The sequence below is a fragment of the Cystoisospora suis genome (genome assembly GCF_002600585.1).
Source record: "Cystoisospora suis strain Wien I chromosome Unknown contig_6458, whole genome shotgun sequence".
Taxonomy (NCBI): domain Eukaryota; phylum Apicomplexa; class Conoidasida; order Eucoccidiorida; family Sarcocystidae; genus Cystoisospora; species Cystoisospora suis.
The window spans coordinates 21,226-38,624 of NW_027159246.1; the positions used below are offsets into that span (position 1 = coordinate 21,226).

Consider the following 17,399-nt stretch of genomic DNA (forward strand, 5'->3'; position numbering starts at 1 on the left):
AGATACCTTTCTTTCCTCTTCTTTTACCGTCCTGTTCACCTGCCTTAGAAAGAACTTTGCCAGTCTACAAGCCTTCGGTTCTTCTGTCTCGTTGCGCACGGGTAACTTTCTTGACAATCGTGCGACTCCAAAGAACCTGGTCACAATGACGGGAGTCCTTACCACCCTATGGGTATCGCAGGGATGAATACGTGGCACTAGGACGAGCACGTTTAGGCTCTTATAGATGTGCTTCACCAATTGGGTTTCCATATACCTTTGGTTTTTCACCTGGTATTGCCTTCAGTATGGAAGTTCTCCCTGGTATCAGACGCGGGGAGTGTCGATGGTATGTTTCGCTCAAAGACAACAAGCGACCCCGGTAGCATCCGACACTTTCATTCACTACGTTGCGTATCAGAGTTAGTTCGAAAAAAAGGACGTATGTGACTGAATATTGTTGTATAGCCACACACCTATTGTACATCCCCCTACCTTCCAGAACACATCAGAGACGGTTGCTTTCTAGTGATCAGTTTCCTAAAGGAATGACCGTCGTTCTGCTTATGAGAGGGGAGCCGAAATGAGCATGTAAGCGATGCGTAGAAGATCCGAAGAGGATATCATCCTCACAGAACTCGTTTTGTTTCTCCGTCGACGTCTTTTCCAACAGGATGCTTTACTGCACTACAATACGTCTTCTGAGCCTACACTACTCGCTCGCTGTCGACCTTACATTCGGAGCCTTGTGGTGGGTTACGTTTTCACAACAGAGCCCCGGCCGACGGTGGTTTAGGGTTTAGTTGGAGTGCACCTACACTTGCCACTACTCTACATGAATACCAACGCCCTTGTATCCTCCTTTTCCTTTTGAACTTCCCACTGTCCACTATAGAAATCAATTGCAGGGCTCTCTGTTTAGACAACCGTATTCACAGTTGAAGTAAATGGCGTGCTTCGCCGTCTTCGGTCGAAAAGTATAGATGTTCGCGCACACGATCTGTCGATTAATCAGCCCCTCTTTCCTGTATAGGAGCTAGCCAGTTGGGGGTCCCACGAGCTCTCAGCTTAATCCTGTCGCTGGCTTAGTGCTTCCACAAGAGAGAGGAAAGGTTACAAACACAAGTTCGCAAGAGACAAGCGACGGCTTGACTGTGAGGACGGGAGAAAGAAACAGAGGGGGCCAGGGTTTTCATGATGAAGGCCAGTGGTTCAGGGCTTGCACAGAATTTTACATGATTTCTTTGCGTCTCCATAGAGAGTTGGTATTTACTCATACATTCCTACATACCCACAGTGAGGGTGTATGATTTACAGGATATGTGGAGATATCGATATATGCTGTAGACCATACACATCAACATACAGATATAGACGTAAGATACGTATACATATGCATAGATATACACATTTATGCGATACGGCGCATGTGCCCATATACACACAGGTATGTCTTTAATCCTTGCCTCGCTGTCTCGACAAGGGAGTATTCCGATACCATCGGAGTGGAAGTGGACGTAGAGGGTTCCAGAGATTTCCCTTTGCTTGCACCTTCAACAAGACGGTAAGGAAAAGAGTGGACTCCCCGAGCTGTCCAGACACTCCAACAGACTGAGGTAGAGGAAAGGCAACCCAACTCCTCCTAGTCACCCCTGTCAGCGTGAGGGTGTGGAGAGAAAACTGCTTAGAGCAATGAAGGAGGACACGATGAGTTTCTTTTCTTCTGCGTCTCTTTGACTTTCCTCCTAGACAAAAACACATGTTTCTCTCGTGCTTCTACCCTCAGAAATCACATTGTTCTCTCTCTTCTGTTCTTTCGTTCCCCATCATGCCCTATCTTCTTCTCCTGTACGGACACCCTGATCATCATTACCGTCACCATCACAGCGCACTCCCTGCCTCACACACTTCTTCTCCCTCTCTTTTCTCTCTCGTGTTCTATGATCAAAATCATGACGTTCGCCGAAGAGCGTCAGATGGGTATAGAGTCTGTCCCTTAGAGAGAAGGCGAAGGAGGAGGAACCGGGCCTTGAGCACCTACAGCACCCCCTGCCGCAGCAAGAGCTTGAGCTGCGGCAGCTTGTTGCTGATAGAATTGAGCTTGAGTTTCAAACAGCTGACATTCCTTCTCATAATGAAAGATGACAGGCGCAGCTAGAGTTATCGCAGCTGTGGTTGTCACCCAAGCAACTGTACTTGTGAGCCAGTAAGAGTTTTTCCATAGGCGGTTCAGCCGTTTGCATGTTCGAGCAGGTAAGAGAGCTGACATAAGATTTCCCATGTTGATGTGTACAACGAAGGTGTAGGAAGGACGGACGTCCTAACGTCCTTGAATTGTGTGACGATAGAAGGAGGATTGTGTCTTCTTTTAGGAAAGAGACAGGTGAAGACCGGGAGACAGACGGAACGAGAAGTAGAGAGACAGATGTGGAACAACGGTATGAGGCAACGAGAAGCGGGTAGCGAAGAACGGGAGACAAGGGCTGTTGGCGTTTCTTGCTCAAGCCATCGACAGCCAGACGAAGGCGAAGCAAATGTGCAAGAAGATGAGGCTGTAGAGGCAATGTAAAGGAAAGAGAGAAAAAAGAAGAGAGAGAATACTGAAAGAGAGGAGAAAAGAGCGAAGACGGCAAGATGGAGAGAACCCGAACCGCAGAGACCGACAAGAAGTGAAGAGAAGAGAAAGAAGATCTTCAAGACACAAAAAAAAGAGAAGATGGAGGGAGAACGGAAAGCATACGAGAAACTGTTAGCGGGAGAAGAAAGCTCTTGCGTGCTGAAGTTCTCATGCGTGACTAGTACGGGGACACCTGAACAGGTGACAAACACATAGAGACGGAGCTACAACAACACAGGAGAATTACAGTGACGACGCAGTTCGAGGAAGAGAAAACAAAGCGGTCCTTCCGGCCTGAAACAGAAGTTCTCTTCTTGTAGCACCCCACAAAAGGTTTCTACGATGCAACTAAGCGAGGCTCCTAGTCTGTGCATGCATGCGGGGAGACAGTTGCACCGGCCAGGAGGAGGAGAGATGAGGGTTTTCTTCGATTCCGTCGTCGTTCTTTCCGGATTGCGCGATTTTCTTTTTGTCTCAGGATTCTTTCTTTCTCCCCCGGCTCTCGCTCGGGAAAAGAGATGTTTGGTGGCTTTGGACTTTCTCTGTTTCTCTGTGTCAGACCCCGAGATGCAAGTATCTCTTTATTCTGCATGCACGAACTGAACGACCGGTTTTCTTCAGCTCCACATACGCCCATTCAGCCACGAGCCCCGAAGCCCCGAACTCGTCCCGGGTCTCATGTGTGGCTGTAGTTGCTGTTAGTCCGAAGATATAGAGCCCGCTTTCTCTCCTCCACTCTCCTTCTCCAAAGAGCCTGACATGCTTCAAAGAGAAAGTCGAAATCTGTTCATTCCCTCATCGCCATCATCTGAAGCAGCAGGCGGTCTATGGTTGTCGTTGTAGCAGTACAAGTGAGCGAGTATACTGTCTCTGTCCGGGCGTTTTGTTATTTTTGGCTGGATTCCTGCACTCCATTCTATATGTATTTTCCTTCTCCGTCGACTTTGTCTTCATTAGTTTGTCCATCAATAAGAAGCCTACATGATTCCTTCTCAGATCTCTACATCATCTTCATAGGTCATGAGGACATAAACTACTTCCATCTATTGTTCCGTGGTTCCTTTCTCTGTCACGGTGACAGCAAACACGGAGCGTTTTCTTTCTCTCAGGAAGGTCGAGAGGAAGGATTGAATCTCTTTGAGAAAACGAAAGAAGCAGGATTTCGTGTAATAGTACGTTTTTCACTGCTCCTCTGGCATCTATGTACTAATTTCTGCCTCTCTCTTTGAGCGTCCTTACGCACACTTTATCACCATCAGGAGGGCCTTTCCTCGGACATTTCCGTGTCGATTCTAGAACGAAGAGGGGAGGCAGGGAGAAGCAGCAGCTGCTCGGGGCCCTTGTGAACTGCCTTTTCGTCATTCCCGCCCTCTGCTGTCTCTGAAATCTCGATGCACTGAATCGCTAGCTGCCGACTTGACGGCACCCTGACTGCAATCCGTTCACTCATACACGTGGCCATACTTCTACATCTATCTTTCTATCAACCGAGTATCTCGACCGTGCGGCCACACAGAGACTTCACGTCAAATCTTTTCAGTTCCAGTCGTCTTCGCTTTTTGTTCAAATACTCTAGCCTTTCATCCTCGAAGTTGAGAGCCTGGCAAATAGAAAAATGGGCAAGAAGAAGAAGAACAGCAATACGTCCGGGGGCGGGGGGGAGAACAAGAAGGGCGAGGACGCCTGGCAGCAGTTTCCTGATGTACGTGAGAATGCTGAATGGGAGGAATATTATAGGCAGCAGAAGATTGTCCCTCCAGGTGCGTCTGTATAGGTTGGGGGTTGCGCGCAAAAAGGGCTTGCGAAAGGCGGGCGGGGGAGGGGGCTGGGGGGGCTGAAGTTCGCTACCAACAACTGCAGACATGTATCCATGCATATATCTATTTATGCATGCGTGTACCTGTGGATACATCCATAATAGGTATATATGTGTGTCTCTGTCAATGTGTGTATGTATGAATATGCATGTACGTATGCACATATTGTTTTCATGAGGAGAGTGCTTTCTACTATGCTGGCCGGATCCTCGATGGCTGTCTATGTCTATCTTTTCAGACACTGACTTCCTCTTAGACTGTTTGCCCATCCCTCTCACCTGTGAACGATCACGTATGTCTTTCATACATCTGGCTTACAGTCCGTGTGTATACATATAGATGACATACCCCCTGCCTTTATGGCGTGTTGTAGGCAGATAGATTTCCACCGGTTGCATTTGACCCTTCTGTTCGCCCGTATTCAACAGAGTGCGTATGACATCCGATTGATTGCTGTAGAGGAAAAAAGGTCTTCAATCAGCGGTGCTGAGTAAACAGGCAGATCTTCATGCCCGACGTACATCCCTACACTTGAAGGGCTTCCAGGCCGACGATGCTCACGCCTATACATAGATAGCCACTTCAAAGAGAGGAAGATAAGAGATACCGTGACAACACCAGGTTGTCGAAGTCCCCCGAGCCACAGCTAAGGGACGGAGGTATAAAGCTGCTTCTTCTTGTGGTCTATATCAACACCAGTCTATCAGGGTTCGTTTAGAACTGGCTTAGGGCACCATACAGATAGAGATACTCTTCTCCCGTTTGTTGCTAGAAGAGGGGGAGTAGGCTGGAGAGCTCATGGCGGAAAATCAGGGCTCATCCTCTTTGTTGTTTGTAGAAGAATGGGATTCCTTTCTTGGTTGTTTAAGAACGGACCTACCTACAGCTTTCCGCATTGTTACGTCTACGCCTCACCAGCATTATATACGGGAGTACATACACCGGACTATGCAACAGTAAGAGTTCCTTGGCTATCTTATTAGCCATCTCTTTCTCATCCTAGACTTTCTTCTTCTCTTCCTCCTCCTGTACGTCTTAACAATGATAAGGTGAATCGCTGTGGGACACGGTTACCCGAAGCCGAAGGAGAGGATAAGCGCGTACAAGGGGCTCTCTGTTTGCCTGGCGGCAAACCGTATAAGGCCTTGTGGGCCCGACACATGCCGCATGCACGTAATGCCTTTCTTGTATATGCCGTACTACCGGAAACATACGTGATGTAGGAGAGCCACAGTCATTCCGATCCTTATGCTCTCAACCTAGCATTGTGGCAACTGCTGCTCACATAAGTAAATAGACTACCTGGTACTGAAGGGTAGTGTGTATTTATTGCTCGGACGATACCCTCGGGATCCGAAGGTGCCGGGCAGGTGAGCTCGTTGGCATATAGAGGGCCATTAAAGCGGGACACAGATATGTTGATGTTAATGTGCCCCCTGATGACAGGCCGCCCCGGGAACTAAACCAGTATGCATAGTTTTGAGATTCACGGCTACAATGTCATGCTATCACCCGGCCGTAGGTTTCTGTTTTTCATGCCCTTTCAAGCTGTCTCACCGCTAGGCTGCAAGACTGCTATGTCGTGTTAAGCTTTGGTACCCCCGTTGTGACTGATGGTCGTGCGCTTTCATTCACTGTTGTCGTATTCTGATGCTTTTCTAGGCTGAAGGAAGATGAGGGTGTCAACAACCCCACTGATGCTTCTCCGTCAAGTACATCTCCAACAGGCTCTTTCCCTGCATCGTCCGAGTGCCTCCGCCAGGGGTCTCTTAGTCAAGCCTTCCGGGCCCTGTCTTGGTTTGCTCAGGGATCGGAAGCTTATCAGATCGATGTGTCGCGTGTCGCTTTGAGAACCTGCAAGCCTCTTCTGTATGTCTCAGTAGCTTTTTTGCCCGGTTGTCTTGTGGAACGGGTCAACCCACGAAGACAATAGTTGGAAGTCTTCTTGCTGTACCCCACTGTCCTTCAGCCGTCTTGATTTGCCTGGCCGCATCGCTTTTCTATGTGGCTTTCTGGCCTCATTATGCACATTCGTCTCGGCACTCACAGAGTTCTTTGCAGGAGCCCCACCGTAAGGTGTTACACGTTCCTGATGTGTAATGTGTGAGAGAATGCTGATTTGTGTTTGCGGGTTATCACGCGCGTTTGTAGGGCAGAGACGATCCGTGGCCTCAGCGATATCCATCCTGCATGCAATGCTGTTGCGACCGTCTCCTCATACCGTCATCATCCCGTACGTCGCCTTTGCTTTGTTGTCTGCAGTTGTACTCTGGACGTTTCTCAAAAGCACACCCTCGCTCTTTTCTCTATCTCTGTCTCAGAAACTTCCACCGTTTTTTGGTAGCCCAGTCAGAAGCAGCCACAATCATGCGGCAGGAGGTCGTCAGTATGATTCCCGCTCTCTTTCTTGACATCAAGGTAAACCAGATATAATTCGTTCACGCTTTCGAAATATCTGCGGACCTTAGAGCCGCGCTCTGAGGTGCACAGACTCTCCCGACTTTTTTTTTAAAGCGGACAGGCAGGTGGCTGCTAGTCCTTGTTATCAGCACGGCGTTCCTTGCCGAGTTGCCCTCGGTTGCGCGAAGAGGGAGGGCGGCTGTAAGTCCCCACTCTTCCGCTTCACGCTGTCACATCCAGACTCCTTTCAGTAGCCATCCGAGGCCAGTTGCGCGAAGGAAAGAGCTTCCTTCCCTAGAGACCCGGTTCGTCATGGCAAATTGCTTCTCTTTCTCGCGTGCGCGTAGAAATCGCTATCGTAGCTGCTGCATGCAGTTTCGCTGTGCTCACAACGGATTGTCCTTACAGCCGGATTCTTTCGTACTGGACCTCTGCGCGGCACCTGGGTCGAAGACGTCACAGCTCCTCGACCGCATGCATGCCGCGCACGCGAAGAGTTGCCAAGAAAGGCGGCGTCTGGCTCAGCTGTATTCTGAAGGAGAAAAGGGAGTCGGCGGAGGAAAAAGCTACGGGGACGACCAGTATCAAGCGGACTCTATACCTCGTACGTGTCGTACAAGAGAACAGAAACCTTTGGGGCGGGGGTATGCTCCAGAGGTTCTTCACGATAGTCTTGCGCTCTCGTTTGATGTCGGTAGAGTATAAATCTACACCTACTCTGAATAGTGGTGGCTTCCTTCAAGATGTCTCCTCAGTCTCACCAGTCCGGCAGACATCCGGGTCGCTATTATGATGCACTTAGGATGACTTGAGGTGCATCACTCAAGACTCTGGGGGAGAAGTCGACGTAGGTGTCCTTCTCAGCAGGAGAGTTTCCTGGGGTGAGAAAATGACTTTGGCCCTTCGTTGACAAGGGGTTGCATTGTGATGCTGCAGGTCTCTTCAGCACAACAAAGGATGTTTGGTACTCCAAGCCTAGGTGAACCACGTGAACGTACAGGAGCTTGTCTCCCCGTTTCTGCTTTATACTGACCACTTTGCGTGGCGGCTCTCCCATCATAGGGCCCGCTTTCATCTGTTTTACCTCACCTTGCGGAGTCTGGAATGCGGCCAGTGCAGCTCGTTGAATCTGTTACAACAGAGAGCATTAGCCTGCTTCGGGCTGTTTCGATCCTTGTGTCTTCCTGTCTTTTCTTAGGTAAATATCTCCTAAACAACATTTCGTTTGCTATGCGGTTTTTGTAACGTCATGCTTTTCTTTCCCAGCACTCTTTCCACAGAACCGGGGAAATCCTGACCTGCAGTCGGTGACGCAACTTGCTGTTTTCCTGCTATGTGTGGGCTGGTTTCCTTCAGCTGGCGTTGTCGTCGCGAATGATGCCGACTCCGGACGAGCGCACATGTACGCCAGATTCACCGCGGTAGCTGGTTGTGACAGTCCTTTGTGGTGTCCTATGCTTCTCTTCGGCTCTGTAACCTCTTCCCTGGTCTTGGTCCGCTTCTCAGACAACTGTGCGAAGCTACGCAGCACTGCAGTAGGAGATCAGCAGCCTGCACATCGGAACTGCATCCTGCCCAAGACATTTGCTGTCTGGTTATGAATATACTGTCTTCAATGAGGCTCAGTCAAGGCGGGCCTTAGGTTAACTCTCCCTCAGTAGCACGAAAACAGGTAGTTGCATCTGGTCTGTAGAAGGACACCACCTCTTTCTTTTGTATAGTGTCGTCTGAGCGGCAGTATGAGGAATCCTCGTGGCTTCAGGCTCGCTCGCTCGCTCTCGTCGAGAGAGATCGCATTGGCCTAGCGAAAGGACGTGTGCTCAAGTCAGTGAATGGACAGGCACGGATCACAGATTGGTTGGTGGCACTTGGCGTCCTCTTTGTGTGTCACGTGACACTGACTGTTCGCTGATCTCAGGTTGATTCATCATTTGCGGCATCTTCATTCCCCGTGTCTCCTTGTTACCTGCCACTCCGCCCAGTTTTTCCCTTCCCTTATCATTCCAGCCGAAGAGCGTGTCCTTCCTACTGTCCGCGGAGCCGCTCAAGCACCAAACAAGACAAATCAGCTTCAAGGGTCGTCCGCAAAACCGGGGAGCCTTGGGGAAAATGTGAGCGCTGTAAACGGAGCCGAAGGACTTGACCCGTATGAAAGCAGTTTCAACGGTGTCTCTTCCGAAATGATGAAAGAGAACGTGAGAAGATGTCCGACAGCATTTCCCGTGGCTGCTCTGCGTCCGCTGCGGTTCGACTGCGTGCTCTGCGATGTGCCTTGTAGCGCCGATGGGACATTGCGAAAAGCGCGTAGCCTATGGACACGCTGGCATAGTAACCAAGGCCTTGGATGCCATAGGTTACAGCTACAGATTCTCTTGAGGTAAGACGGAGTAGAAAGCGCGTGTCGCACATCCGTGAGTCACATGTGTAGATTTCATTGTTGGTTAGTGTCTCCGAGACTCTAGCAATGTGCGTGGCGCTGCTAGGATCCCCGTATATGGAAACCTAGATTCTTACTATCCTGACTCGTGCACGGTGAGCATGGATCGTAGGCATTTTTTTGTTGTTGTCTTCTAGAGGCATCAAGCTCTGTAAGGTTGGAGGGCGGATTGTCTACAGCACCTGCTCCTTCAACCCGATCGAGAACGAGGCTGTCGTCGCTGCTGCCTTAGTAAGTCACTGGACTGTCCGCACTATGTGTTTAGCTTTTCCAGTTCGTTTTCTTAGAGAGATCAGTCGTAGAGCGCTCGTGCCTTGTAATGGTTTCTGTCGTCTAAGCCAAGTTGTATACGGCGCGCAGACTACCTTACGTGCTAGCGAAGCCGACTTCGCAGAAACTGTAGATGCCGGAGAGCGCGGGATCCACTGCAGCAAGAGTCGTCTCTGTCCCTGGGAGCCCGGATATTCTCCTGGGTTTTGGTTTCTTGATTGATCGTGCCGGAGCGCTCTAATTCCCTCCTTTTACGCTCTTCCCTTCGTGAGGAAAACCGTGAACGTGCAGGCGCGAACGAATGGAGCTGTCGAGCTGATCGACTGCTCAGACTTTCTCCCTGCCCTTGACCGACGCCCAGGCATCGAAACGTGTAAGTTTGAGGTACATGTAAAGTAGTTCGATGAGCCTCACTCAGACTAGGCAACCAGGTCTCTCGCTTATAGCTGAAATCAAAAGAGGATCTTGAATAAGAAGACTTGGACGTCAAACAATTCTGACCGCTCAAGTCTCACACGGTTTCTCTTTTGCCGTCTCCTTCTCCGACAGAGACAACAGGGACGACTCCGCTGTATGCGCGAGTGGAGTCCCCTCTAGCTGCTGCATACTCCCGCATGTGTTGGCACCAGCCTGTCACACGACGGGTGTTGTAGGCTTGGCTTCTACAAAATTCTGTTGGTGCTTCTCTGTCTGCCTGACTGCACTTGAACTGAAGTATTCCTATCCGTAAACACAGTCCAACGTGGTCGACACTGCGGCATGCTGCCGGATTTACTGAGCTTCCCGCGTATATTTGAATTTGTTGCCTAGATTCTCTATCCCTGCGGTGCCGCCTGACGGCGTCTCAGTGCTCGGGAGGGTTCGCAGGCCTGGTGTCATCGTAGGTGAGACCCTCACCCACTGGTATCCAGACGGCAGAAAACTCTCTTGAGGTACGTTCGCCGTCCTGGGCGAGCGCGGGCTTCTTGTTGCCTAGGGTGCCACGCTCTCTAGATTCGTTGCTCTGCTGCTCATGAGTTCGTCACCAGCAGCGTCTGTTCTTTTTCATGATTTCGTCGAGTTATCCCGTGATCCTTGGTGATCATCTAGGGCTCTTTCAAAGAAAAAAGGGAAGGGGAAATGTCGGCGGAGAGCAGTCGGACTAGCCATCCCCTAGGACGGAAGTGGTGTGGAACGGAGGGCCTTTGACTACTGCTCTTGCGGTTGGACGGGGCTGATGTCCTTGTGATATCTGCAGGGCGGGTGTACTGGGAGAAGGAGTTTTACGACAATTTCGAGGACGTTCCAGACACCTCCCAAGCACGTCAAAAGCTGAGGCCGACAATGTTTCCTCAGCATGCCATGAACGCAAAAAGCGCACGACCCCCGTTGCATCGGTGTATGAGGTTCCTTCCTCATCTCAACAATACCGGTATGGCCGAAAAAACTTCGTGTATTTACAGCACTTTAGCCACTGTTTGCGAGATAGAGATTCCGGCTGTCTGCATCTGTAGCGAGGAAGTTCTCAGTTGCTGACGGTCCGTCAAAGGTCGTCGAACCGAGTCTGAAAGACGAAGGCGCAAGTTCGACCGGAGGCTCTGCGTGGACTGTTTTTCAGAGAGTTACTGGCCACTGGGCAACAGAGGTCCAGCCTTTGGCTCTTGGTGAGCACGGCATACTGACTCGAAAGCCTATCAAAGGCCACCAGGGATATACGAGAACCGTTTCCCCGTTTCCGCCGCCACCAACAATAACCCTGTACCGATATCAGCAAAGTGCGAGCACAAGGTCAGGGCCACTGGCTTTCCACAATGCAGTCAGAAGGGGGCGACCCGGCACTCGCACAGCAAGTGCTCATGCCGTGGTCTTCCTCATTCGGGTTGCATGAAGAGAAGCTATTCTATTGAGGTTCGCATGTAACGTGTATCTGGATATCTTCTTATGCCCGTTGTCAGGTGGCTTTTTCATTGCGGTCCTTGAGAAAAAGAAGCATCTCCCCTGCCGCACTGAAAGGAACCCAGGAGATAACACCTCGTCGAGGGGGGCTCAGGCGGCGACAGGAGACCACTGCTCGCCACCAGCGGCGCAGGCAACCCTGAATGCCGACGGTGAAGTACAGAGTGATCAGGACGTAGCAGACGAAGGCGTACTCGCCGCCGTCGAACCAGCGGGTTCCCCTGAGCAGCGGCACCGCGGACATGATGCTTGTTCAGACTCGTCGCCCCGCCAAATCTGCAGATCGCTGGAACAGCTCCAACTTGACTTTGTGGGTCTCGGGTGGGCGAAAAAACACATCGAAGAGCAGCAGCGGCAATACACAGAGAAGCTGCGGATGGAAACCGTTCGCCAGCAGGCAGTAGACCAAACCCCTACTAAGGACTTCCCCCCGGGGGCCCCGGAGTCCTCTACAGCTTCAGAAGCAGTTAACAGCGCGGGAGCCTTCTCGAGGTGCGCGGAGTCGAGCAACGATCTCCCTTACCCAGCCGTCTCGGACGATTGCCGTGCCGGACCCTGTAAGTTGGCGGAATCCACGAGTGAAAAGGCAGAACAAGCGTGCATCACAGAAGAGAAGCTGCACGCTGCGTGGCGAGCCGCGTGCGCCTCCTTGGGCTTCTCCGCTGATCTTGCGCCGGGGGCCGATCAGGCAAGCTCAGCCATGGCACTGCCAAAGGCGGCCAAGGGAACAGGAGTAAGCGGAGTGAAGCAGCGGGTGGCGGATGTGGGCACGGGACGTTCAGGGCTTCCGTCCGGAATACGGGCCTCTCTGTTTGTAAGGCGAAGAGGCGAGGGCGAGAACGTGAGTGTAAAAGGCGAGAGCAGGGAACTGTCAGCAGTATCACAGACTGAATCCCAACAAACGCGGTCTCCCGCTTTTGACAGCGTCCCAATGCCAAGGATCGATGCTAAAGGAAGTCGCTCTTCTGAGACCGACTGCTGCTTAACCTGCAAGACGCTCAGTAGCGACGAAGAGAGAAGTGATTCCCGCTTGTGTAATGGCACCACCGAAAAGACGAACGGGATGGCCCAGGAGGATAGGAAGTTGTTGCGCACCGTCTGGCTTGTTTCACGAGGTGTTGAGCGTGTGCTCTGTGGACTGGGGCGCTCCCGGTACAAAGTTATAAGTGCTGGATGCGTAGCATTCCAAGCTAGAAATGCAAGCAAATACCGTCTTTCTTACGGAGGAGCGCAGTGGCTTGTGCCCCTGGCTTTGAACAATCGTTGCAGCGAGCTGCGAGAAGATGGCTTCTTGACAGGAGACAACCTCGACAACACGGGAGTTTCCTCCAGCAGCAACTGTGGTTGTACACCAAAGGATCTCCGGCTGAGGGAAAGGACTCCGAGTTCACAGAGCCCACTCAGGGGGCCACGGGTGCTGGTAAATGTCGATCCTGGTATCATGCTTGCGTTGCTAGGTGACGGCGCAAAGCCCCCAAGGGTCGATATGAAGCAACTGGCCAATTTGCCAGGGGGATCAGATCTGCGGAAGACGACGGAGGAAGGCCCTTTGGTTCTCGTTACGGATTTCGAAGAAACGGAAGAAACACGTGTCAAGCCCGGGGAGTCCGGCGAATCAAGCGACAAGGAGGCGAACAGGCCAAAGCAAGTGATCGTAAGAAAGTTCACTCACTCCTCGACAGCTTCTAGTAGAGTACTAGAAGTGCACACGAAGCCGGGAATCACGGTGTCTCTCTTGCTAGTGACCCGCGACAGCCATTGGCTTGAGTGAGTAGCAATAACATGCTGTCGGATCAGAACCTCAGAGAGACCAAGCAGTACTCCCGGAAGCATTAAGATTTGGCATCTGTCTAATCACTTCTTTTTGCAGTTTGGAGGCAATAGCTAAGCTACTGTATGGTTCCCTCAGCATTATATCGACTCGACGTACGGGGTATATGGAGACGTGACGGCACCCAAATATCACCACGAACCAGATAAGAGTGAGCCAGTGATTACAGCTCCACCTGAGAGCTAAAGGTATGGATTCCCTTGCATCCGTGTTCTCGCCTAACAGCGTACCCGAGTCTTGACAGTGCAGTGTAAGTCACACAGAACAAAGCTAAGCGAACTTACCAGCAGCGGGGTGACCGTGCTCTGATCCGCGTTCGATCTGGTGCAGACGGATCCGTGCCTCCTAATGCCATCCAGTGCCGGCTCTAATACCAGTGCAGCCGAAGCAAGCTCCTATTGTATCTGCTTTTGTGCTCAGGCCCCCGCCTGGCGGGGACGAGCGAACATCGAGCTTATGATCGACTCGCATACCTGCCACGCCCTCAAATGCCTCTTACTGCACAGCAGACCTCCAGCTGCTCCATGCCAAAGAAATTCTTTGGTGTGCCGTACACAAGACGGCTAAAAGCAGAAGGGCTTTTACTTGACTCCCCATGTTCGGGTGCACACTGTTACGTGCTCGAAAAGCCTTTGCGGAACAGACGATAACATCGATAGCCGTCTCACGAACGACACTGCTGGCGCAATAAATACCTCGAACATGGGTAGCGTGGCACCGGCTGTGGTAGCAAATTCTTTGTTTCTGTGCTTTGTTTCTGGAAAGCCTTGTGTGGCCGCCCGACGAGCGCTGCGGTGCCCGCGCACTGAGCGTCGCTAGGCGAAGCACCCATAGATGAGTCACGCAAACAATTTCTAGCCGGAAGCCGGGCCACTGCAACTACTAGTGGAGCGAAAGGCGGTAGAGGTATAGATCGTGTCAACGGCAGATCAAGCAACAGGAGTGCATTAAAATGTCTGAGATTGAGCCAGCCGAACACAGTGTGTTAGAGTGATGCACGCAATACATCAAGACAGTCTGACTTCGCTCGGCATCTTTTGCAGCGCCCAGTTGCGGACAGCTCATTCCTGGACAGCAAACAGCTTCAAATGAACAGTACACCAGCCCATAGCTTTCTTGAGCACATCGCAGTTTCCACCAGAGTGCGCGTGTCGCAGATGATCTTCTTCACCGAAGAGCGGGTCCTGCGCTCCTTCGTCACATAGACAATGTTGAAATCAAGTCCGGGAGCACCAAGGAGAAGACATAAGCAGATGGCAACACATCGTTGGAAGGTAAACAACCAGTACGCCTTCTACAAAAACCAAGTCCTAGGATGCTCCCGCCACGAGAACCAGCCAGAACAGCGTGTGCTACAAATTGCGCACCCGCGCCTAGGTCAAAGCCCGGAAACCGTCCTGGAAATGCCTTTGCGAGTGCAAAGCTATACAAATTCGACTGCATTGGCTGAAGCATCTAACACCGTGCGCCGGCAAAAAGAAACTGCTCCCTGACCGGCAACTCCGGTGAACATTCGCCCCTTAAAATTCTCCCTCCAAAACGACGTGCGTCTCATCCGCTGCAGCGTCGAGATCATCTTCTGCCTCTGTTCACATGGAACACACCACGGGTGAACAACGCGTGTTACACCGGCTTCCACTGGAGGCGGCCTCCAAGCACGGCGGCAAGTATCCAGTGTTATGTTCCTTCACAAGTATACGTAACGAACTGAAGCTGATTGGCGTGTACATGGGTCATATCAAGGAGAGCAAGAGAACAACTGTAACTGCTTTTCACTCATAAACTGCGGGTATTAAGAAAAAAAAAAGGACCGAACGTGCTCACGTCCGAAACACTCTCCGAACACGGAACGCCTGTCCGACACCCAGCTGCGATCAAGGCAATCGCCTCAAGTAAGCAACCGACTCCGGACCACCCTGTTTCCCAATAACTGTAGTGGTTTGAACGTTGCGAAAACTGACTTTTGCTACAAGCGAAGACATGCGACGCCATCTTCCCCTAGTAGCGGTTTGCGAAAATACCGGATTCCTTATATGGTTTTCAGAGCAGAAAACTACAGTTGCGCCGGCACGGAAAACTGTGAAACTAGCACGAACCTACAAGCTCTGAGGCGCGATAGACAAAAGTGTGCGACAGAAAAGAAAGACTTCGCCGGTGACTGACGTCATGGGAAGATTCTGTTGTTCCACCTTACCGTCCCAAAACGAGGGCTCCGCCTCCTGCATCAGATCGCTAGGTCTCTTTTTTTCTTTCTTGAATTGTTCCTCGTAGTCCATGCTGTGATCAGTCGCTGGCGACCCCTGTCCCGCTCTTGCTCTGAACACAGTTCCACAGATTAAGTGAAAAACTCCTGAGAGGCTACTAGCACGCACGTTTATTGCGCCTTGGCAATGCATTACATATGTGTGCGTTTCCGGAAAAAAAAAGAACTGCACCTGTGTACAACTGCCTCCTGCAACGAGCAATTTCACTATGAAAAAGTAATGCACAAACGGGCACATAAAGTGTGGCGCTTGTTGCCTGCTTCGCATCTGTCAACACCAACAAAGAAATAAGACAAGCAAGCTACCACAGGTAGCGCTACATCTCCCGTAAACTAAGCGAAGTCCGAACACCTTAGTCCACTGTGCACAACATGTTCAGTCGCGGATAACGGGTTGTTCTGAGTCCTTACTTCCTCGCCACGAAGTAGCCGCCTGCCGCAAGAAGCGCCAAAAGCAACACACTTCCTACTGCGAGACCAGCGATTAAGCCAGTATTCGAACCACCGACGCCTGAGAGGACAGGACAAAAAGAACAACTGTAGCCCTCCAAAACAATATGGGGAGGCAGCTCCACACGAGCCATGTTAAATTGAGCCTAACGGCGTGTCCATAAGACAACACAAACGCTGACGAGAAAGAAAAAAGCTTCTAAGCAGCAGACAGCTGTCAAACAAAGTCCTCATCAGAGTATTCTCCGGGGACTCGCGAGGTGACGCTTACACTGCTTCTGCTCCTCGTCTGTGCAGTCAACGCTCATACTAAGGATCTTCCCATTCACACAGCCTGTTTTCTGGCGCTTGCACGCGTCGAGGTCGCATAAGCCGAAAGAATCCGGAACCATCGCAGAATCGCAGACCGGTATGCTTGGCTCTGTCGGAACGGACGGCTCTATTGGAACGCTTGGCACGTCGGGTACGCTTGGCACGTCTGGTTGGACTGGTACATCTGGCCCGGGGACGGGTGGCTCGGGAGGGCTGGGAGGGGCAGCCGTGGTTGGTATGGTGATTGAAGCTCTCTTTTCTGAGAAGCTGCCTAGTGCTGTATACGACACAGCTGTCTCGTCAGTCACAAGGCAGTCCGGGACTTTATCAGAGAGAGCGCATTTGCCCACTCCATTGTCGATGTAATAGAAGGCGTAGTTCCGTCCCACGCCACCTGTCACACCCGGGCAACACACACCACGGATGACTCGCCATGATACGCATGACTCCGTGGTTCGCTGTACGCGCGCGTAAAACGGCCGGAATTTGACTTAACTATACACCCCCTGTGCCACCGCTCTTTCCGTCCTTCGGCGCGAGCTGCCAACTACGAACAGTCTGAGTATCCTGGCTTGCCGTTATGAGTGATTCTTAGGCTGACCTTGACACCTCAGAACAGCCCGAAACGCGGTGCGCGTGCGAACATTGGGGGCCTACCGGAGTGCGGCTGATTCTGCTCATGGACCGGCCACCAGTCATCCCATGAATACTGGCCAGTCAGTGGATAGCCAACTGGCTGATCCGACGCCACCTTGTCATTCTCGAATGCCTTTATCCAGCAGTCCTTCTTCGACTTCACAGCTTCAATCCACGAATCATCCAACTCAGTGTAATCCTGGCAACGACTGTTCTTCCACACACCAAACCTGTATCCGGGAAGTGCTTCGTTTGCTGAAAACAGCAACATTGCTCAGGAACAGCGTGATGAATAGCCTTCGACGTCGCTCGGGACGAAAAAAAAAACCATGCAGTCGGACTGCATAACGTCCGGACTAAGTCGCATGTGACAAACGTTCACCCGCTTAAGTCAAAGCTCACAGTGCAGCGCCGGTTCTCTAGGCTGATTCGCACGAAGACCGCCGATGCCA

The 17,399-nt window shown here is 51.4% G+C and overlaps 3 protein-coding genes across 3 annotated transcripts; 1 reads left to right on the plus strand and 2 right to left on the minus strand.

Annotated features, from left to right (window-relative positions):
- Window positions 1-1,249: 1,249 nt before the first annotated feature.
- CSUI_009973 (uncharacterized protein) lies at window positions 1,250-2,938 on the minus strand. The gene has a single exon (XM_068070080.1). The coding sequence runs from the start codon at window positions 1,738-1,740 to the stop codon at window positions 1,435-1,437; it is 306 nt and encodes a 101-aa protein (XP_067917943.1). The 5' UTR covers window positions 1,741-2,938; the 3' UTR covers window positions 1,250-1,434.
- CSUI_009974 (trna (cytosine -c)-methyltransferase) lies at window positions 2,852-13,864 on the plus strand. Its single transcript, XM_068070081.1, has 12 exons — window positions 2,852-4,356; window positions 5,252-5,369; window positions 6,076-6,282; window positions 6,735-6,831; window positions 7,222-7,417; window positions 8,170-8,215; window positions 8,732-9,190; window positions 9,388-9,481; window positions 9,812-9,893; window positions 10,758-10,931; window positions 11,455-13,109; window positions 13,707-13,864. The coding sequence occupies exons 1-12, from the start codon at window positions 4,212-4,214 to the stop codon at window positions 13,851-13,853; spliced, it is 3,420 nt and encodes a 1,139-aa protein (XP_067917944.1). The 5' UTR covers window positions 2,852-4,211; the 3' UTR covers window positions 13,854-13,864.
- A 724-nt stretch (window positions 13,865-14,588) lies between these two features.
- Window positions 14,589-17,200, minus strand: CSUI_009975 (apical membrane antigen ama1; the record flags this gene model as incomplete). Its single annotated transcript, XM_068070082.1, has 5 exons — window positions 14,589-14,871; window positions 15,481-15,602; window positions 15,961-16,060; window positions 16,271-16,705; window positions 16,969-17,200. Coding segments are annotated over 5 exons (954 nt in total), but the record flags the coding sequence as incomplete, so codon positions are not given.
- Between the last annotated feature and the right edge of the window lie 199 nt (window positions 17,201-17,399).